This window comes from Mesocricetus auratus, unplaced genomic scaffold (assembly GCF_017639785.1).
Source record: "Mesocricetus auratus isolate SY011 unplaced genomic scaffold, BCM_Maur_2.0 Super-Scaffold_100018, whole genome shotgun sequence".
NCBI classification, from domain to species: Eukaryota; Metazoa; Chordata; class Mammalia; order Rodentia; family Cricetidae; genus Mesocricetus; species Mesocricetus auratus.
Window position 1 is genome coordinate 1,643,603 of NW_024429199.1, and position 23,179 is coordinate 1,666,781.

The 23,179-nt window shown below is 43.3% G+C and overlaps 1 protein-coding gene across 7 annotated transcripts in view; it reads left to right on the top strand.

The window, feature by feature from the left end:
• Afg1l (AFG1 like ATPase) overlaps positions 1-23,179 on the top strand; it is a 154,905-nt gene that overhangs the window by 41,286 nt on the left and 90,440 nt on the right. For all 7 annotated transcript variants that reach the window (XR_005881848.1, XR_005881847.1, XR_005881850.1 and 4 more), the window contains 3 exons: positions 8,706-8,807; positions 9,399-9,529; positions 19,387-19,486. Coding sequence is in view for 3 of the 7 variants with exons in the window: in XM_040758263.1 (XP_040614197.1) it covers positions 8,706-8,807; positions 9,399-9,529; positions 19,387-19,486 (333 nt within the window). In the remaining 4 variants the exon portion in view is untranslated. The remainder of the gene's footprint in view (positions 1-8,705; positions 8,808-9,398; positions 9,530-19,386; positions 19,487-23,179) is intronic.

Below are 23,179 nucleotides of genomic sequence, written 5' to 3' on the forward strand. Positions count from 1 at the left end.
TGAACCCTGTATCCTGGAACTGTCACAGGGTTAGTATTTAAATTGGTGGATTAGCATTATAGTTCAGCCTTTAAGAAAACGATTTTCATCAGTAGTGCTCAGCTCACCACACTCGGAGGCTGAGCGAAAGCTTTATGCCTTCACTCTCGGCATGTAGCCGGTCCTGTCGCAGCAACTGTCAAAGCAAAAAAGCGGATCTCACCCCAGAGAGAGTAAGAGATGGTTTATTCAGGAGCTAAGTCATCAGCCAGATTCAGGTTCCCAAACACCACGCTCCACTGTGGAAATGCTTGTGTCAGGTTCTGGGAATCACAGAACAGAGGAAGCAGCAAATCAGACACACCGGTGGGTCCACAGGCCACAGCCAAGCAAGACAGCTGCGTTAGGTATGAGATAATGTCTGATCCAAACATCCTTAGGTTAGGGTTAGTGGTCTGTTAATCCGTTTAAAGTTTGGACAGTCACAAGGATGCTAGGTCGACAAGGGTGTGGGCAATGGATAGCTTTCAAAGGGCCTAAAAATAGCTGAGAGATTTTGGCTCTGGTTTGAAACATTTTAACTCTCCTTAATCTTGAAGTTTAGTTATTTGGCCTTGTAGAATCTTTAACACAGGTGCAACCTTTTCCTCCTTCCCACCTTTCCTTTCTTCCCTCCCCCCTTTTTTGGAAGCTGGGGGGACTTCAGTCTTTACTGCAGTGGTGCCAGCAGGGCTAATGATTTATCTAGACCATTAGAAGAGAATGGAAGTGAGTCCTTATTGTCCCTACCCACAGCAGTCTGTCCTGTCCTTACTGTCCTTACTGTCCCTACCCACAGCAGCCTGTCCTGTCCTTACTGTCCCTACCCACAGCAGTCTGTCCTGTCCTTACTGTCCCTACCCACAGCAGTCTGTCCTGTCCTTACCATCCCTACCCACAGCAGCCTGTCCTGTCCTTACTGTCCTTACTGTCCCTACCCACAGCAGCCTGTCCTGTCCTTACTGTCCCTACCCACAGCAGTCTGTCCTGTCCTTACTGTCCTTACTGTCCCTACCCACAGCAGCCTGTCCTGTCCTTACTGTCCCTACCCACAGCAGTCTGTCCTGTCCTTACTGTCCCTACCCACAGCAGTCTGTCCTGTCCTTACTGTCCCTACCTGCAGCAGCTTGTGCTGTCCTTACTGTCCCTACCCACAGCAGCCTGTCCTGTCCTTACCATCCCTACCCACAGCAGTCTGTCCTGTCCTTACTGTCCCTACCCACAGCAGTCTGTCCTGTCCTTACTGTCCCTACCCACAGCAGCCTGTGCTGTCCTTACCATCCCTACCCACAGCAGCCTGTCCTGTCCTTATTGTCCCTACCCACAGCAGTCTGTCCTGTCCTTACTGTCCCTACCCACAGCAGCCTGTCCTGTCCTTACTGTCCCTACCCACAGCAGTCTGTCCTGTCCTTACTGTCCTTACTGTCCCTACCCACAGCAGCCTGTCCTGTCCTTACTGTCCCTACCCACAGCAGTCTGTCCTGTCCTTACTGTCCCTACCCACAGCAGTCTGTCCTGTCCTTACTGTCCCTACCTGCAGCAGCTTGTGCTGTCCTTACTGTCCCTACCCACAGCAGCCTGTCCTGTCCTTACCATCCCTACCCACAGCAGTCTGTCCTGTCCTTACTGTCCCTACCCACAGCAGTCTGTCCTGTCCTTACTGTCCCTACCCACAGCAGCCTGTGCTGTCCTTACCATCCCTACCCACAGCAGCCTGTCCTGTCCTTATTGTCCCTACCCACAGCAGTCTGTCCTGTCCTTACTGTCCCTACCCACAGCAGCCTGTCCTGTCCTTACTGTCCCTACCCACAGCAGCCTGTCCTGTCCTTACTGTCCCTACCCACAGCAGCCTGTCCTGTCCTTACTGTCCCTACCCACAGCAGTCTGTCCTGTCCTTACTGTCCCTACCCACAGCAGCCTGTCCTGTCCTTACTGTCCCTACCCACAGCAGCCTGTGCTGTCCTTACTGTCCCTACCTGCAGCAGCTTGGCTGGCCCTATGCTCACACCTAGCTCTAGAAGTTGGTAGGGGTTAGAGCACAGTTGTGGGGCCTTGGTGGCGGGTGGGGAGGACCCCACTTCCTGCTTTGTCTGCAGGGGAGAGCTAGGAGAAGGAACTTCCAGGGTTGTTCTCTAGTTATCTTTGACTCCTAACTCAGGGCTTGGCTGTCAGATCTCAAAACTTTGGCGTTTTCAAGTTAATCCCTGGCACTACTCTGCTCTTGAGAACCTACCAGGTTTAATTTATAATTCTTAGAGACTAAAGCAACATTGTGAACTTGGTAGAATTTGGTATCCAGCACTTCCCACTTTTCCCGCAAGGTCCTCTGACCTTGTTTTCCTTACCAGTGGACAGGTGTTTTGGGCAGGCAGCGTGTTGCTTTGGAGAGGAACTGAATAGACAGACCAGCCATTGCTAATTCCTAATTCCAATCTCTCCACATTTTCTTCAGCCTTTAAGTCCTTGGTGCACTGTTCTTCCTTGAGCAGAGACTCTGACTACTCTAGGCTGCTCACAGAAAGGGAACTATCCAATATCCGACCTTTCCTGTCTGGCTTATTTTACTTAGCAAAATATCTTCAAGATTCATCTATATTGTTCCACACATCAGAATTGTCCCTAGATTCTTTGTTTTCATGCTCCTCCGAGCTTCAAACCATCAGTATAGTTTAAAATAAACTTTATAAGTTATTATTTTGAAGTGAGATAATTTAAAGACTGTATCATGAACAAACTAAAAATACTTTTGCAGGGGCAAAAAAGGTCTAATCACGTAAGAATTGTCTTCCTTTTAAAGGCTGAATAATATTCCATCACATGTATATATCACAAGTTGTTATCTATCTGTCAGTGGGTGTTACTGAGTCATTCTGACTTCAGTTGCTGTGAATAGTGCTACTATGAACATTATAATGTGTAGATCTTCGTTTGCATTCCCACTTTCAGTTATTTTATATGCCCCAAAGCGGGGCTGCTACATGATGGTTGTATTGTGTTTAATTTGGGGGCCTGCCATACTATTGCCAAGCAGTAAAGTGTGTCACTGTCGTGCCTGCCAGCAAGCAGAACACAGGAGCTTAGTCTTTATTTTGCTGTTTTGGCTTTTGAGATGGGGCCTCATTTAATTTGAACTGGTCTCAAACTCAGTGTGTAAGTAGCTGAGACTGGAGACTGACCTTGGATTCTGGGGCTGTAGGTGTATGTGTCAGAGTGCCTCATGGTTAGGGACCTCCCAAAGACGCCTCAAATACCTGCCTGGATCCAAGAATGGAGATGGCATTGAAACCAGAGGCCCTGGATACCTCCCAGAAAAGTACCCTTAGGACACCTCATGCAAGGACAGGCTGTGTGCATTTTCCAGCCATTGCCTGTGTTCCCTCTCTATACTGTTTAGTTTTTCCCAATGTTTTCAGTGATTTCGTTTTTGGTCTATCTATTTCTTGATTTTATTATTTCCTTTCTTACATTTACTTTGTTTCATTTGATGCCATTTCTGACTTTGTAGAATAGGATAAGTTCCTATAGATTTTAAAGTGTTGCTTTTTAATATAAGCCTTTGAAGTTACCAAACTACTTCCAAGAGTTGCTTTGGCAGTACTCATCATATGCCCATGTCTTTGACTTTTCCTTCTGTTTGAAGCAGGACAGAAGGACAGGAAGTAATGAGGGGGTGGGAAAGGAGAGGAACCCTTCACCCTGGAGTCTGATCGAGGTCTCTGCCAGGCGAGGATCAAGAGTTCCAACACAATTAACACTTGCTGTGCAGACTATCTGCATAAAGGCATTCCTTGCAATATAAGACACTTCGTATAAGAACGCTAAGATAGTGTTTTAAGGCCTGGACATATCCTTAAGTGTGGGCCTACCCCTGTGGGCCTGTGTATTTTCTCCTATTAATTTTAGTTTACATTTAGCTTCCTGTGCAGTTCCTGGGATATGAAGTGTTGTTTTGTCTGCTGTAGTCCTGTTGACTCTGTGATCTAATTTAAGGTCCATAAGCACCTTTAAAGATAACTTCAAACTTCACCAAGTCCTAAACATGGCTATTACAAAGATAATGAAATGAGACTTACCTCTGGGGAACCAGTCCCCTGTTCTCAGGCCTGTCTCCCGGAGCACCAGAGCTCCTCTCTCTCTTATTCCTTGTGTTTAAAATGTCTTAGTAAGCTGCAGCTCTGCTTCATCCTGGCTCATCCTGAAAGCCCTTTCTGTGGAAAGTCATGGATCCTGCTTTACCTAAGTGCAGGTTTCTAGGAAGAACTCAGGCTGCTGTCGGAGGTTGTGTGGGGCTGCAAGGATTACTTACCCACATGTTGATAAATTTCTAAATATCTGATTGATTCCTGGTTGGTTTTATTGTACTCTCAAAAAATGGTTTGTCTGACTCAGTTCCTTTCCTTTCATATTTCAGAAGAATAACTATGATTTAGGGTTGAATGTTATAGAAGAGAATATTTGTTTAACTATGTAAAGATGTGTTGCTGTTTTACCTTGCCTGCCTAAGGCACCTGATTGGCCTAATAAAAAGGTGAATGACCAACAGCTAGACAGAAGAAGGATAGGCAGGACTGGTGGGCAAAGAGAAAAGGGGAGCTGGCCAACCAGCCAGGGGCCAGACAAACAGACAGAAGGAAGCAAGAAAGCAGGATGGACAGTATGTAGATGAGGTAAACGAGCCTGGGGGCAGCACATAGACTAAGAGAAATAAAGAAAAGCAAGCTAGAAACAAGTCTAAGTTAAGGCCGAGCATTCATAATTACTAATAAGTCTCTGTCTGTGTCATGATTTGGGGGCTGGTGGTCCACGAAAGCCTGCTACAGTTGACTATTTCAGGTGCACATGAAAACACTAACCACTTACTGCTGTGCATAATGTTCTGTACTTCCGTTTTGTCAAATGTTAGGAAATCTGTATTCTCATTGCTTTTCTTTTTATTTTGCCTTTTTCCAAGAAAGGAATGTTGACACCTCCTACCTTTATTGTGGATTAGATTATTTCCCCTTTAGTTTCATTTAATATACTGTGAAGCTCCGTGATCGGCACGTATATATTGTTACTCTTTTCTTCCTTTGACATAGACTGGACTCAGACTCAGCTCCAGCCTCCTATGAATGGGGATTCCAGATGTGGGCCGCAGTGACCCCTTCCATTCTACCTTTTTGATGGATCAATTATCTTATTATAGAGTGCCATTCTTTATCTTTAGCAATATTCCTGATTACTTGTCCAGTCTGTCTGATGTTCATATGATTGCTGCAGCTTTCTTAGGATGAGTATTTGTGGGACAGATCTCAGTTTTTACCTTTTTTGAATTTTCTGAGATTTAGTTAATTAGTTAATTAGTTTTATGTGTTTGGTGTCCTACCTGCATACATATCAGTGTACCGCATGCACGTCATCCCTAAGAAGACCAAAAGAGGGTGTCAGGTCCCTTGGAACAGATGACGGTGAGCCACCATGTGATGCTGAGAATCCAACCAGGGTCTTCTGGAAACACAGCCAGTACTCTTAACCTCTGGGCCATCTCTAAACCCTCAGTTTTTACTTTTATCACATGTGTTTGGGTATCATGAAGAGAGTCTGTAGCTTAGTTTTTTGTTCATTTCTCTCGGCCTGTTTACCGGATTATGTGGTCCAGTTGGTTTGATCAGTATGTAGTGCTCACACCTCCCATCTCACATTTGTATTCTGCTTCCCCTGGGTCTTTGTTAGCTGTCATCCCACCCCGCCTTTTGTTGATCTTGTTCTAAGATGGGGTTTCATGTAGCTCAGGCTGGCCTCTAACTCTTTATATAGCCCAAACTGACCTTGAACTCATCCTCCTGCCTCAGCCTCTCAAGGGCTACAATTACAGGCCTGTGTTACTATACCCATCTTGTCCTTTGTTGTTGTTTTTAATGTAAAAATTACCTTATTACTTAATAATCTGTTTTAGTTTGTATGTACATGTGCATATGCCACGATGTATATGTGGAGGTCAGAGAACACTCAGAGGGACCCAGGGGTGGGGGGTGGGGGGATGGGGGTGGGGGGATGGGGGTGGGGGTTAAACGCTGGTTGCCAGGCATGGTGTGTGTCCTAACCTGCTGGTCGACCTATCTGCCCTGTTCTTAGTTTCTAAGGACTGTTTTGTATATTCATATTATTCATATGATTGGTATTATTTATATTTTATTTATTCCATCTTGTGACCATGTGAAATACTTTTCTTCTGTTACAGTCTTCCTATGTGCTCTTGCAGCACACGTCACTAAGCTCACCACGGTGTCATGTATAGCTGTGTACTAGTACTTTTCTGTTTCTCTCATCTACCTCAGAATAACATGTGTGCTCATATTGGCTGCAACTCACCTGTATGTTATTAACCCTGTAATACATCACTTTAGCAACTTTTTTTTTTTTTTTTTTTTTTTTTTGGTTTTTCGAGACAGGGTTTCTCTGTATTGTTTTGGAGGCTGTCCTGGAACTCGCTCTGTAGACCAGGCTGGCCTCGAACTCACAGAGATCCACCTGTCTCCGCCTCCCAAGTGCTGGGATTAAAGGCGTGCGCCACCAACGCCCGGCTAGCAACTTGTTTTACATCTTCCTGAGGCAGGGTCTTGCTGTAGTCCATGGTGGCCTTGAACTCCTTGCATAGCTCAGCTGGATGAGGAACTCATGCTGATCCCAGGGATTTTAGTCCTGTTCCTCTTATATCCCAAGTACCTGTAGTCAGTAGCATCTTATCCATGTGATCGTTCAGCGAATCTATCAATTAAGTGAATAAGGATACTTATTGTATTTAAGTAAGATCTTGAAAGTTATGTGGTTAACATTTATGTAACCTAATGTTTTCTTTTCTTTCTTTCTTTCTTTCTTTCTTTCTTTCTTTCTTTCTTTCTTTTTTTTGAGTCATGTAGCTCAGGCTAGCTTCCTGCTCACTTGATGGCCTTGCTCCATTTTAAGACCATTTGACAAAGAGTTCACACAAATATGAAGTTGAAGTATATGTTCTTCACATTTTTGGTTAGATAATTCAAGAACTTTTCTGGGTCAGTGTTAGATTCGGTAGAATTTGAAAGTTTAATGCTTTACTTTTTTGGTAAATGTAATGATTGAGAATCTGCTATTGCTTATTCTAGCCAGAAGTACTGTACTAAAGATTTTACAGAGTCACTTTTCAATTTAAAAAGACCTGGTATTGAAATGGCATGGGCTTGGGGGCTGGAGAGGTGGTTCAGGGGTTAAGAGTACTTGTTGCTTTAGCAAAGGACCTGGGTTCAATTCCCAGCACCCACATGGTGGCTCACAACCACCAGTAACCCCAGTCACAGGAGGAATCTGATGCCCTCTTCTGACCTCCAAGGGAACTGCATGCATGTGGTTTATAGACACACATGCAAGCAAAAAAAAAAACCCACACACACAACACTTTTTAAAAAAGAAAATGTCATGGGCTTAATGCCTCCCAGAATGGAGAAAAGCCCAAAGATGAGTCTATGTCTTCCTATTTACTAAGCTGCCCTTGAATTTTAGTAATTTCATTTCCTGATGGGATGGGTGTGTGTGTGTGTGTGTGTGTGTGTGTGTGTGTGTGAGAGAGAGAGAGAGAGAGAGAGAGAGAGAGAGAGAGAGAGAGAGAGAGAGAGAGAGAGAGAGAGAGGTGGGGGGATTGGAGGCAGGACCCCTTACATGCAGATTTAGCTTGCCGATGGTTGCAGGGGTATGGACCAAGTGTGGGTACTGCTGTGGTCCACTCAGGTGCTAGATTGCCGGGTGCTAGGTTTCCTGCAAGGGAGTAACACTTTTTGTGCTTGCCTGTGCTCAGGTGACTTTCAGCTGTTAGTACAATTCTAGTGAGTAATTTTCAAGTGTTGAAAACTAGATAATTTAATTCTTTTTTTTTAATCAATAATGATTTTTTTATTCTTTTTTTTAAATTTAGATAAGAAACAAGGTTGCTTCACAAGTCAGTTCCAGGTCCCTCTCCTTTTCCCTCCCCTCCTCCCGTGCCCTCCCCCCATCCCCCCCCCCCGTTATCCCCTAGATAATTTAATTCTTAAGATCCGTTATCAGAGTTTCTGAAGTAGGGCTAGTTTTGAAAAACCTGCTCTCAGCTTTAAACAGGACAAAGCACTGTAATTGACCATTTTCCTCTGCATTTATTGCTTTACTTTTCACCTCTTTAAAAAAATATTTGTGCCTATTATTATCATGCGTGCCTATGATATATGTGTATGCAGGGGTGGGGTGGGGTGGGGTGGGGCAGGGTGGGGGACTGAATGAGGGTCAGCAGGCCTGCATGGCATGTGCTTCACCTGCTGAGCCACCCTGCCAGCCAGCCACCTTCTCTCAATATTCTTACTTTTAATTTCTGAATTTCCCATAGTTCCTAATAAATAGTAAATTAATTTATTTTAGTGTCTTTTAGAAGAAAAGACAGAAGAACAGCCTAGAAACCATGCCAGGTTATGAGCACACCTCTGCATGTTGACTAAAAGCAGGATTATGAGGAAACGGGGACCATCAATCTTTGAAAGCCAGTTCAGCGGGAAACATAGGTGCCTTCTCCGACTTAGCAGAGCAGCAGCCTCTGGCTTCCCAGCAAAGCGCGAAGTCTCATTATCCCAAAGCTAATGAGCAATCATTAGTGTAATCAGCACATGCCGTTTAATGGCATTCTTAAATTTTTTATTTTTATTTTTCAGGTACAGGGAAAACAATGGTGATGGACATGTTTTATACCTATGTGGAAACGAAGAGGAAAAAACGGGTCCATTTTCATGGCTTCATGTTAGATGTGCACAGAAGTAAGTTAGTGACCCCAAGCAGCCTGTGGGTTTTCTACAAAAGCGTGTGAGCTACAAAATCATTTTCCATATGCTGGAAAAAAAGTTAGGCTTTTGCTTGAAGTAAGATTTTCTTTGGTATCATTTGCTTTGTGGTATATAGAAAAAAAGAATGCATCTCCAGCTAGTTTTTTCTTTTTTGTTGCTGTTGTTGTCTTTCAAGACCGGGTTTCTCTGTAGCTTTGGAACTCACTCTGTAGACCAGGCTGGCCTCAAACTCACAGAGAGTGATGATTAATCTCCATTGCACGTGGAGTTTAAATTTAGTTTTTATTTTTATTTATTTATTTTTTTGGTTTTTCGAGACAGGGTTTCTCTGTATTGTTTTGGAGGCTGTCCTGGAACTAGCTCTGTAGACCAGGCTGGCCTGGAACTCACAGAGATCCGCCTGTCTCCGCCTCCCAAGTGCTGGGATTAAAGGCGTGCGCCACCAACGCCCGGCTAAATTTAGTTTTTATGTCCAAGTTAAGTTTCAGAGATTAAAAATGTGTTCTACTTCTTAAAATGTTCTACTAATATAATATTTTGTCTGTTTCATTTCATATATCTAAGGAATACATCGCCTTAAACAGAGCTTGCCAAAAAGGAAGGCAGGATTCATGACTAAGTCATATGACCCGATAGCTCCCATAGCCGAAGAAATCAGCCAAGAGGCTTGTCTTCTATGTTTTGATGAATTTCAGGTAAACTGGGGAGTTTTTTTGTTTTTGTTAGATTTAGATTTCTTTTTATGATTTTAAATTGTGTGTGTGCATGAATAGGGTTGTGTATGTGAGGATGGGTGTTCACCAAGGCCAGAGGCACTGGGTCCCCTGGAACTGGATTTACAGGTGGCTGTGCGCTGCCTGAATTGGGTTCAGGGAACAGGACTCAGTGTTCCACAAGAGCACTAGGCACTCTGAACTCTGAGCTGTCTCTCCAGCCCCAAGGGGAGGTTTTTCTTACCTACAGATGGAGTATTGCAAAGTGTGAATAGTTAAATTTTGCTCCTGGTATTTTCATTGTTTTTTGTTTTTTGTTTTACGAGACAGGGTTTCTCTGTATTGTTTTGGAGGCTGTCGGTCCAGCCCGGCCTTGAACTCACAGAGATCCACCTGCCTCTGCCTCCCGAGTGCTGGGATTAAAGGCATGCGCCACAACTGCCCGGCTTTTCATTGTTTTATGAATTGATTTCACATACTTTCTGTTACTACTTCAATTTTACTGTCTTATTTAGAGTTTCACAAGCCATGGCCCACTCAGGATAAATTGGCCCCTGCTTCTATGTGACTCCTGAGAAAAGACTTTTGTGTTGCAGTGCTTTAAGATCTATTTTACTATCCATTTCTTTTAAGTGTGTGTCTGTATGCATCCGTGTGTGTGTGTGAGACAGGTGGTCCTGGGGGCCAGAAGAGGGCAACAGAGCCCCTGGAGTTGTAGTTCCAGGTGGTTGTAGTGCTGGGAACTGAATGTGAGTCCTCTGCAAGATCAGCAAAAGATCTTAGCCACTCAGCCATCCTACCAGCCCTGGGTTCATTTTTCTTTTTTTTTTTTCTTTTTCTTTTTTTTTTTTGGTTTTTTGAGACAGGGTTTCTCTGTATTGTTTTGGAGGTTGTCCTGGAACTTGCTCTGTAGATCAGGCTGGCCTCGAACTCACAGAGATCCACCAGCCTCTGCCTCCCCAGTGCTGGGATTAAAGGCGTGCGCCACCAATGTCCAGCCGGGTTCATGTTTTTAAGTGGTAGCAAGAAGAAGAAAGGAGGAGGGGGGGAGGAAGAAGAAGAAAAAGGGAAGGAATGAATGAATGAATGAAGGAAGGAAGGAAGGAAGGAAGGAAGGAAGGGAGGAAGGAAGGAAGGACAAACAGAGATTATGTGGCATGGGAACCCTGAAATACTAACTTATTGTAAGAGAAGCTTGCTGACTTGTAAGTTACAGTAAATGTCATGTGTTTCCCTTCTTCTATACCAGATATTATACAATTGTAAAATAGTGTGCCTACATGAGTTTATGTGCACATGTGTATGCAGATGTCACCAAGGCCACAGAGTACCAGATCCTCTGAAACTGGAGTTACAGGCGCTTGTGAGTGGCGCAGTATGAGTGATGAGAAATGAACTTGGGTCCTCTGCAATAGTACTGAGCACTCCTAATGACTGGACCATCTCTTCAGCCCCCTAAATCGTATATATTCTTTATATTTTTGGTGTATGAGCAGTTTGTCTGCTTGTATGTCTGTGCACCATGTGTGTGCATTGCTCACAGAGGCCCAAAGGGGGCATCATATCACCTGGAACTGGAGTTACAGACACTTTTGAGCAGCCATGTGGGTGCTGAGACTCAAACTGATTACTCTTGGAGATCAGTCAGTACTCCCAACCACTGAGCCATCTCTGTAGCCTTCTATTTATTTTTTATATCAACACAGTATAGATTTTTGTTTGGATTGATGAAGGAAGGATCCCATGAAAGTATATGTTCTAGGCTTCTCCCAGACCATAATGTTCTACTAATAATGAAGTCCTAACGAGCCTGGCTGAGTATTCTCCATGAAGTTCATATTTGAAAAGGCTGACTAATGGGGAGAAGGAATCAAGAATAAATGTCTACATTGCTAATGTTTAAACAGACCCAGCTTATCAGAGACACAGGCAACAAAGAGGGTTTCCCTGTACATGTTGAGTGTCTTAGTTACTTTTCTATTGCTGTGAAGAGAGACCATGAGCAGGGACTTGATTATAGTTTGAGAGGATTAACCCATGACCATCATGGTGGGGAGCATGGCAGCAGGCAGGCATGATGTTGGAGCAGTAGCTGAGAGCTTACATGTTGACACAACCTAGGGCTTTAAACCTCAAAGCCCATCTCTAATAACAATTTCCTCCAATGAGGCCACACCTCCTGATCCTTCCTAAATAGTTCTACCAACTGGGGACCAAGTATTCCAATATGGGGCCATTCTAGGCTCTTAAAGGATCTTGCCTGCTAACACACATAATAGAGGTGTGTGTCATCCAAACTTGGTTTGATAGTTATACCAGCTGCCTGACTTCTTATTACAGGTCCTTTTCTGTTCCACCCCTAAATAGACTATGCCTGCCTATAAGTAGCTAATCTACAAGCTTGTCAGAAACCTTGGACCTATGTTTCTTATGAATTTGATCTAAGTGGGGAAACTCTTGTATAGGGGACCCTGTTAGACCAGAGTACCTCTGTATCTGTTCAAGCACTGTACTTACTATTTAGGTACTGCATTTTCAAATGAAAGTCTTTCAAATACATTTCATTTTTTAGAAATTGGAGCCTTTGATGGTTGAGGTCTTGCCTCAAGGCATCTTTCCTATTGTCCCAATCAGGGCTTGAGGTTTCTCTTTAATGATGCTCTCTCCTAAATAGTTGCACAGTTTTGTGCAAACCTTCTCCACCTCCTTACTTGCTTATCTGTTTTGAGACAGGGTCACTGGGTAGCTCCAGCTGTTGGTGCTACACAGATCAGGCTGGCCTCAGACTCACAGAGACCCATGTGCATACTAGCCTCCTGAGTACTGCACATCACCACAACTGGCCGTTTATCCATTAAAGATTTTATTTATTGTATTTTATCTGTATAGGTGTTTTGCCTGCATGTACCACGTGCATGCTTATGCTCTCAGAGGCAGAAGAGGGTGTCAGATCCCTGGGACTGGAATTAAAGATCACTGTGAGCTGTCATGTGGGAACTAGGATGGAGCCCATGTCCTCTGGAAGAGCAGGCCAGCCTATGTGCAAGCACTGAGCCATATCTCTAGCTTTCATTTTTTTAAGATTTATTTTTATTTTAACTGTATGAGTGTTTGTCCATATGCACCTAAGTCCACTGCAGGTGTGCCTGGTGCTTTCAGAGAACACCAGATCCCCTGAACTGCAATTAGAGACGGCTGTGAGCCGCCATGTGGGTGGTGGGAACCTAACCTGGTCTTCTGCAAGAGCAGCCAGGGCTCTTAGCTGCTCAATAATCTCTCCAGCCCCTGTCCATAGCTTTTAATGTACTCATGTTCTTTTCTTTTCCTAACTGAACTTAATTCTTCTTCTTTTCTAATCTGTCTGCTCTGTTCTTTGCTCTCCTTCTCATTATAAACCTGACATCAAGCAACAACTATGTCACAGTGAATGCTGTATTATGTTGAATCCCCTATCACCCGAGCAATGGAAAGCCCATTGCTTTTGAATTCAGCCTCACTTAAAACTTTTAGGACATGAGCAGATCATACCACATTCTTTGCCAGGGTATAACACAAATGGCCTCTAGCCCATTTCCAGACAGAGTTCTTTTTGTCTGAAACCTCATGAGCTGTCTTTACTGTCCATATTTTGGCATTCTGATCTTCGAAACTCTTACCAGAATGGTCTGTTAAGCTTTACCTATAGCATTCCCGCATAAAGATACTCCCCTTGAGTATAATAGCCATACCTCTCCAGCAAAGTCAGCATCTTAGAACCCAAAGACTAAAACCTCAACCACATTTCTCCTGTCAACATCCTGAGGTATCTGATCATTTTTAATTGTTAATAGATGAAAATGCTCCTATTATTTAAATTATATTATTTGTGCAGTAATATACATCTTTGCTTTCTTACAAGGTTGGTCTTTTTGTGAGCTGTTTGAGATGTTGCTTATTTGTCTGTTGTGCTGTTCCATTACATCTATTATGTAGACTCTTTGTCCTTTTCATTCATTTTGGAGCTGGAGATGGACCTAGGGCCTCTTGCACACTGAATGGGTCATCTACCGGTGAGCTGCATCTCAGCTCCTTATTGTGCTCTAGGATGTTGGCTACGGCTTCCTGGGTGCTCTCTGTCTGCCCATGTGTTTGTTTTGGCTTTCGTTTGCTTTGCATCAAGGCCTCTCTATGTAGCCCTGGCTGTCCTGGAATTCACTTTGTAAGCTAGGCTGGCCTTAAACTCACAGAGATCTATTTCCCTATGTTGGGATTAAAGGTGTGCTCCATCATTTCTGGCCCCTATGTTTTGCTTTTTTAATAAACAAAATATTTTGTAGTTGTTTTTTTTCTTCTTCACTCTTTGCCTTTGGGGCCTTGCCACCAAGCTCCCAAATAAATATACAGAGATTATTCTTACTTTTGAATGCCTGACTTTAGCTTGGCTTATTTTTAGCCAGCTTTTCTTAAGTTAAATTATCCTATCCACACTTTGTCTTGGGGCTTTTAACTTTATCTATTCTGTGTACCTTTCTTTCCTTCTTACCCCATAGCTGGCTGTGTGGCTGTGTGGCTGTGTGGCTGTGTGGCTGTGTGGCTGTGTGGCTGGCCCTGCAGTCTTCCTCCCCTCCTTCTTTTCTAGCCCTCACTCTCTCTTCTCCTATTTATTCTCTCTGCCTGGCAGCCCCTCTTTCTCCTGCTGTCTACATAATAGATGTAATGGAACAGCACAACAGACAAGCAACACCTCAAACAGCTCACTATTGGCCGTTCAGCTCTTCATTAGACTAATCAGGTGTTTTAGACAGGCAAAGTAACACAGCTTCACAGAGTTAAACAGTATTTTAGACAGGCAAAGTAACACAGCTTCACAGAGCTAAACAGTATTTTAGACAGGCAAAGTAACACAGCTTCACAGAGTTAAACAGTGTTTATACAGGCAAAGTAACACAGCTTTACAGAGTTAAGCAAATGCAACGTGAAAGAATGCAACATATCTTTGCATCATTAAACAAATAGTCCACAGCATAAACAAATGTAACATATCTTAAGCTAATATTCCAGAACAATATTTTAATTTTGTGCACGTGTGCACGTAAGTGTGAGTGTTTGTATCCCAGAAGAAAGCAGGGATACCCTGGAGCTGTTGTTGTAGGCAGCTCTGAGCTGCCCAACCTGAGTTCTGGGAACTAAGTAGGGTCCTCTGGAAGAACAAGAATTGCTCTTGATTGCTAACCCTATGCCTTTGTTCTTTTCTGAACTTGTTTTTATTGAGCTGTACATTTTTATTTATTTATTCATTTATTTTTCAGTTTAAATTTAGATAAGAAACAAGGTTGCTTCACAAGTCAGTTCCAGGTCCCTCTCCCTTTCCCTCCCCTCCTCCCGTGCCCTCCCCCCAACCTACCCCCCCCATTATCCCCTCATTTCCCCAGGGAGGGTGAGGCCCTCCATGGGGGTGTCCATAGTCTGTCATTTCATATAGGGCAGGGCCTAGACCCTTCCCCAAGAGTTCAGGGTGAGAGTGCACCTCACATTGTTGGATGGGAGTCCAACTCGGGATGGGTACTGATCTGCTGCCCAAGGCTCAATAGATTACCTAGGCCTCCTCACTGACACCCACATTCAGGGGGTCTTGATCAGTCCCATGCTGGATTCCCAGGCTGATGCCTGGGATTCAAGAGTTAACCTTTGTCAGGTCAGCTGTTTCTGGGGGTTAAACCAGCCCAGTCTTAATCCCTTTGGTCATCAGTCCTCCCTCTCTGTTACTGGCTTTCTTGAGTTCAGCTCAGTACTTAACCGAGGGAGTCTGCCTCTTCTTTGATCAGCCACTAAATGAAGTTTCTGTTTCCCAGACTCTCTGGCCATGGGATTGTAGGCTGGCACTCCCCAGATCTATGTCTAAAATCCATATATGAGAGAGTACATGCCATGTTTCTCTTTTTGTGACTGGGTTACCTCACTCAGGATGGTTTCTTCTAGTGTCATCCATTTGCCTGAGAATCTCAGGATTCCATTGTTTTTTTCTGCTGAATAGTACTCCATTGTGTAAATTTACCACATTTTCTCTATCCACTCTTCGGTTGAGGGACATCTAGGTTGCTTCCAAGTTCTGGCTATTACAAATAAAGCTGCTATGAACATAGTGGAACAGACAGAGCTGTACATTTTAACGCCTTTGTTCTTAAACCCTGTACTGTGATATCTATCCTTCCATTTACAACCAAGATTCTATATAGCAATGCATTATTAATATGGAATTATAAGAGCTTGTATACCATACATACGTAATAACCCCAGTTAACATTTCTTGGGATTTTAACATATGTCTTATCAAAGTTTTACAACTAGGTATTGCTGCTGCTTTCATTATATTGGTGAGGAAACGGAGAGTCAGAAAAGGTATGTAACTCAGCTGTGGTTTAAATCCAGCGTCCTCGCTCTGACTTATAGCGGCTATGTTATGTATTTTCCTTAGTACACAAAGTCTTGTATAATGTAGTTAGCCTCTGGCTGTAGAGTAAGGTGGGGCTTGGGGATTTTTAAACAGAACTTCAAAACCCAGAAGTCATTCTTAAGCCTGGTATAATACTTGCTGGATCAATTAGAAACAGAAGTCATCCTTAAGTCTGGTATAACACTTGCTGAATCGAGCAGAAAAGAGTCTTCAGCTGCTTCATTTTTTTTCCCTTAAAACAATTATTTTTCATTATACATATCAACCCCAGTTCCCCCTCCCTTCCCTTCTCCCCTCTTCTTTTCCCCCAGCCTATCCCCTATCCACTCATAGCGGGTAAGGCCTTCCTTGGGGAGTCCACAAAGTCAGGCATACCCAATTGAGGCAGGACCACGCCCGTCCCTGCTGCATCAAGGCTGAGCAAGATATTCCAGCATAGGGAATGGGCTCCAAAAAGCTAGTTCTTAGTGACGGTATGTCTGTAAATACCAGTTCACTTTCAAAATTGGATTGTGGTATTATTGCTGTTTTTGCAATTTATTATTGTCTATAGGGTGGTGGTAATGAATATAATGCTTTTTTATAGGAAGACCAATGGGGAGTATTGCTGCTTACAAGCAAGGACATACACTTTCTATCTGTGCTCTTGAGTTGAAGGTGTTTTTTAAGGTTCTGCATTGGAAGTGTTTAGCTCACATTTTGCAGGGCACATTCTTTCTTCGTCATCTTTGCCGAGCGTGACATCTCAGATACACTTCTTTGGTTGACGGATGTGTCTGTATAGGGTTTTGGTTTTCTTTTTTTCTAAAGTGTGTTTTAGTGGCTGAAATAAAAGAATACCTTATTCTTAACGTTTTCCTTCCAATCTTTATTGTATCTTCTTTGAGTATTTGTGTTACCTGCTAAACCACTTGTAATTCTGAAAACAGAATTCCGAGGGAAGACGTGTTTTACTAACACAGTATTTAAAAAGCGTTGATAAGCAGCATGCTGTATAAAATTCTCCTCCACAAACCACCAATGTCACTTACTCAACAGATACTGTTAGCCATTTTTATAAAGCAGGAGCGCTATTAAAAACTGCTAATAAAAAGTAGGTGCTTGTTTTTGTGCTAACCCTAATTACTGATAATGCATGCTTATGTTTGTCACTCATTCCATGGCGCTGTACCAATCAGCGGGCGACTGAGACTCAAGCACTTACACATGTAAATGAATTACTTTCTTCTCTTTTTATTTAAGCGAGTCATGATGGAAGGCAACTCTAGGTCATAAAGATCTCTTCTCTTTAATGCTAATGGAATGTCTCCACTCTCTGCTCGCAGACTACCCTTATTGGTAATCTGCAGCCTTGTCTTTTGTTCCTGGTGGTAATGAAATGCTGGGTGCTAAACACCCCAGCTCTCCAAGAATGTGGGGCCAATTGTCTTCTGTTCGCTTATACTGTAAAATTACTGTTCCCCAGCAAACCCGGACAAGTGCAGGACCGAGATCAAAGAGTATACATTGGCATCCAGCTGCACCGAGTGACTCCTGCTTTATTAATTAGTCATAGCGTCTCCAAGTTAATTTTCTCAGCTAGCACAAAAACAGCCAAGTGGAGCTCGACCACAAGCCTTGACTGTTTGTTCCCATCCATTCCTGGGTTAAGCTTTTGCAGCGTGTCAGCTGAATATTCCGCTCTGAACCTCAGGGCACAAAAGCTAATTTTCAATTTTCATTCCAAAAACCGTTATGGACATAGTCAAAGAACTGCCTTCATTTTCTAATATCAGGTAACATTTCATTGATTTTCTTTTTAAAGGAAGTGTATGGAGAGGCTTTAAAATCTAATTTAAAAGTGCAGTTGCTACTGAATTTTGCAAGCTCGTTCTGTCTCCTCATCAGAAATGCCACTTGTGTTTAAGCATTTGAAAGGACTTCTCTATGAATGTTTTTTGTGGAAGCAAAATTCGTCCATGGTCCCAAACTCCAACTGAACGCTTCTCTTTTATCTTCAGTGAATGCTTGAGGTTCCTAGAGCCTTTTTAATACAAGGTGTTCTCAGTAGTTTCTCCTAGTTAATGTTTTTAAGTCATTGCTTGAGACAAAATGACCTCCCCCCCTTCATGGTTTTGTTTTGTTCAGGTGGGGAGGAAACTCTTTACTGTCTCAGTAAGATCCTGGCCATAAAGAGAGAAGCAATTTAGACCTATGCAACTCAGTTTGGCTGTGTTATAATGGGTTGGTTGGTAACTTGGAGTTTCTGTACCCTCTAACAGTGGGAAAATACGAAGCACATGTAAGGCAAATTTTACTGAGATTCTTTGAAAATGCCGGTAAAGGAGGTCAAAGCACTTTTATACCGGGACAGCCATGAACCCTGTTGGTACTCCACAGCTGCAGTGGGCAGTGTCTTCAGTTAGCACTTAGGCTGTGTGTAAAGTTTCCCTGTCTCGATTGCTGATTTCCTTGTGAAGTGCAAAAACCTCTTAAAGAAAAAGTAACCATTAAGTGGACTTTTTGATTATGAATTTGAACAAGAAATCATTTTGGAAGAGATGAGTGGCAGTGTTCTCTGTTGCTTAGTGTGGTTTTGCTTGCACTGTGCCTTGTTTAGGTGCGTGATGCATTTCTGGTTTTATCAGAGGTCATTGTTTTAAGGCACCGCTTGGGAGGGACAGATTTATTTTTATTTTATTTTTTTAGCAGGAATATTTGTGTTTGCAAGGTTAGCAGAGGCTGGCGTGCTGGAAGTGACTGCGGCGCCTTTGGATTATTCATGGACAGTAATAGAAGGCACTTAAAAAGAACAATGAAATTGCTTATTTCTGTGATGGGCCATCTGTTGAATTGTTTTGTGCAACAATTGCACAATAGTATCTATGTCATATCATTCTATTTTCAACAGCAGCTGATTATGTCTCACTGGCTACTTGTCCTTATTTCTAAAGTCCCATGGCCATTAAAAGTCACCTTTCCGGGGACCTTTGCCAGGAAGGTATTAGGAACTGCAAATAGCCTGTCTATGTTAATGTTGTTGCTCTTGTTCCCCGCCTTTTTGTGTGTGTTTTGGGGGTGTGCAGAGGGTGGCAGTATAAGGAGAGAGTTGGCCATGTTCTAATTAATTGGATTTCCTAAATGTTCAGGACGGTTTTCTATGCTTTCCACAATAGTTGATGAAGAAGTCAGCATAGAACCATTTGACAATTTGGGTAGAGCTGATGGATTTGCAGGAAGGAGGTGTGAGTCTAAGAGAGTGTTCGGTGGCCTTTCATGCTTTTAATTATCTACTCTTTTCTTCATGGCGGTAATTAGAATTTTCCTCCTGGAATTCACTTCCATCTTAAAAAAAAAAAAGACCCATTAGCAAATTTGTTAGAGCAGAAGTGAAATTAAAATAAAACAAATGTGTTGTTGCCTACAGGTCACTGACATCGCCGATGCCATGATTCTGAAACAGCTTTTTGAAAATCTGTTCAAAAATGGGGTCGTCGTTGTGGCAACATCCAACAGACCACCGGAAGGTAAAGCAAACAATGCGTCTCCCCATCCAATTAGATGGGGACTTCAGAAGCTTTCAAAACCCCACATTTCTGGAGGAATTTTCTTGTGTTTGTCAATCTGATGACTTCTACCTACTCTTGGTTTTATAACAGGCTTAATCTGAAAATTCAGTCTGAATTTGTATTTTAAAAAATTTCTATTTTTAGCAAGCCCAGTTGCTCCCCATGTTGGATGTATTCCCCCTAACACTAGACACATGATGGGTACCTATAAAGATGCAAGTATTCCTAGCTACTTTTTATGCCTTAAAAGAAAGCTCAATGAAATGAAAAACTCTTAATTAAATTTTAGAAAAAGATGAAGCTCACTTTCATGAGTAGTTTTTTTTTTACTACTTCATTTAATTTATCATTTCCAAAAAGGCACTTGTGGCTTATTAGGAAAGTATTAAAAATTAAAATACAAGTAGTAGTTAGACGAAAGTAACACATTTAAAATCTTTTTTTTTTTTTTTGAGCTCTCATCATGTGGTCAGTTAAAGGTGAGGAATCCAAAATAATGTTTCCCTGGGGGTGCCAAGGCCCTGGTCAGAGGGGCCTGGACTAACCATACCGCTTGCACAACCCAGCCCTCTTACTCTGGTGCCTCCTCTTACCTTTCTCCATTTTGTCACACGGCACCTGTGCCCCCCCATGCTTGACTTATTTATTGTGTTTTTGTTTCATTGGTCGCCCTCTTCCAGAATGACTCGGCTGTGCGAGGGAGGGCACGGATCGTCCTTATCTCGGTGTGTGGGTGAGCTTTCAGAGTGAGGCCTCAGCATGAGTGTGGGGTGTCTGCGTTCCTGCAAGGATCTCTGGCTGGAGTGAGAACAGACTGTGGATGAGTTTTTGAGACTGGGAGTAAGGGTGTTCTCAGCACCGTTAGGGGAGGGAGGGAGGGATGGAGCAGTGGCCGGAAAAGGTCAGGTGCTGTTTCCATTATAGGCGAGTCAACAGTGAGGTCAGATGCTGTTTCCATTATAGGCGGAGTCAACAGTGCTTGCGGATGGAAAAACACAGACCAAGCAAGCAGTCTACCACTGAGCTATCTCCCCATCCTTCAAGAGTTTTTTTAAAAATGAAATTAATGTGTGGGCATGGTAGTACATGCCTTTAATCCCAGCACTTTGAAGGCAGAGGCTGGTGGATCTCTAAAAGTTCAAGGTCAGCATGGTCTGCCTACTGAGTTCAGGCTAGCCAAGGGGACCTAGTGAGACCATGTCTACAAAAAAAAATTGGGAGGTGTTGAGAGTTGTAGTTTTAATGAGTTTTAATGACAATGACCTCCATAAACACACATGCACACATACACACTTGCACACACATTCGGATGTTTAGATCTCAGTTGGTGGACTGTTGGGAAGGATTAGGAGATGTGATCTTGTTGGAGGAGGTGTGTCACTGGGGGTGGACTTTGAAGTTTCAAAAGCCCACAGCCAACCCAGAGTCTCTCTGCCTGCCTGCTGCCTGTGGATCAGGATGTAAAACTCTCAGCTACTGCTCCAGCACCATGCCTGCCTGCCTGCACTACACTTCCTGCTGTGATGATAATGGACTAAATCCCTGAAACTAATCAGACCGCCAATGAAATGCTTTCCTTTATAAGAGTTGGCTTGGTCATGGTGTCTCTTCACAGCAATAGAACCCTACTTAAGAAAAGAGTACTAGAAGCCGGGCATTGGTGGCGCACGCCTTTAATCCCAGCACTCGGGAGACAGAGGCAGGTGGATCTCTGTGAGTTTGAGGCTAGCCTGGTCTACAGAGCGAGTTCCAGGACAGCCTCCAAAGCCACAGAGAAACCCTGTCTGGAAAAACCAAAAAAAAAAAAAAAAAAAAAAAAAAAAGAGTACTAGAGGAAGACACATGATGTGGACCTGCGACTTCCACATGTATATGTGCTCTGGTGCAACTTCACCCCACACACATGCATATACAGATAACACTGCACACTTATAAATACTAGATCACTAAGTGAAAATGTTTGCCTCTACCATAGTTGATTTGACAATGTGATTGGGATTATCTTTGCACAATGACAAAGTTATGCTCATAAATAGGGAGCGCTAGAACAGTCTAGGAGGTTCTCTAGCAAAAACCGTTGAAGGAAAAGTAGTGCAGCAGTTCTGGCGTGGTAAAGCAAGGCAGACAGTCACAAGAAGATGTGGAGGGACACTTTGGAGCACAGATGTTGTATGCATGAACAAGATTCCCTGGGCTGTCCAACAGTGTGCAGAAATGGAGCTGTAGCTAGCCTTTGGGGAAGACGTAAAGTTCAAGATGCAGAATTGCAGCAGTTGGACCCTAGTCAGCTGACAGACTTCTCCAAGCTCTACATCTCCCATCTTCACATGCTAACTGTTTAAAACACTTTTACATTTGTTTTTTTGAGACAGATTTCTATCTGTAGCCCTGGCTGTCCTGGAACTTAGGTATCTGCCTACCTCTGCCTCCCAAGTGTTGGGATTAAAGGGGTGTGCTACCACACCTGGCTTCAGGCTGGCTTTTAACTTGTGGTCTTCCTCCCTCTGCCTCCTGAGTGCTGGGGTCAAACAGCTTAATATTTTAAGCCAGCCTGGACTCTAGGGTAAGTTGTAGGTCAGCCTGTTTTATAGGGCGGACACTATCTCAACAAAACAATGAAATGCTCCCCAAACTCCCACATTAAAACATTTAATGCGAAGAATAAGACACCTATATGAATGTGGATATGCTTATTCATGTGTGTGAGCTCACTTGTGTGCATGCATAGCTTTATTGGTAAAGAAAGAGACAGAATATTGATATTAGGAAGAGACAAAATGATAGGATAAAGAGCAGAGCTGTGGCCCGTGGGCTTGGTAGGGAGACTGACTGCAAAGGGGCAACAGGAAAGTATTTCTTGTTCTGTATCTTGACTGTAGTGGTGGTTATGAGTGTTAAAACTCACGAAACTATACTCCACAAAAGCTAATTTTATTCTATGTAAATTAAGAAAATCTGCATTAACTTCTTTCTCCTTGATGGCTGTGAATGATGGTGGCCTAACTGCCCTGTTTAAGGTTGCTTTCTTTCCCAGCCATGAGAATACGTGCAACTTTTCCTGTAACTTGTAGCTTTGATCCAGGGCCCCCAGGTAGTGTTGTCACTGAGAAGATAGACGTAGCCATTGGGTAGAGTGGCATGTGCCTGTAACCCAGCACTGAGGTGGAAGAGAAGAGCATTGCCCGTGAGTCTGAGGCTCACCTAGCCAACCTCTGTAACAAGTTCCAGGCCAGCCAGGGTGACATAGTGAGACCTTCTCCTCTTCACCTCCATGGACAGCAGGTCCTCAGAGGACCGTACCAGCCGGGAAAAGAAAGTTCTTGGCAGAGCTTGGACAATGTTAAGTGGCTAGAAAGAGAGCAGTGTATTAAAGGAGCTCAGAAGACATACAGTGTGACCAGAAAGTAGGGGTACAGGATAAAGCCAGAGATAGGAGCTAGATTTTTGTAAGGCGACAATAAAGATTTTGAATTTCATTGTAAGAAATAATGTAAACCTGCCTGAGGCTTGCCTCAAGCAGGACTGACAGGATCCCAGCTGGAAAGATTGCTTTGGTTATAATTTGAAGAAGGGGTTTCTGGGTGGACCCAGGTAGACCTGTTGGGAAGTGACTGTAGATTCTATGCAAGAAGTGGCTATGTCTTGGTACCA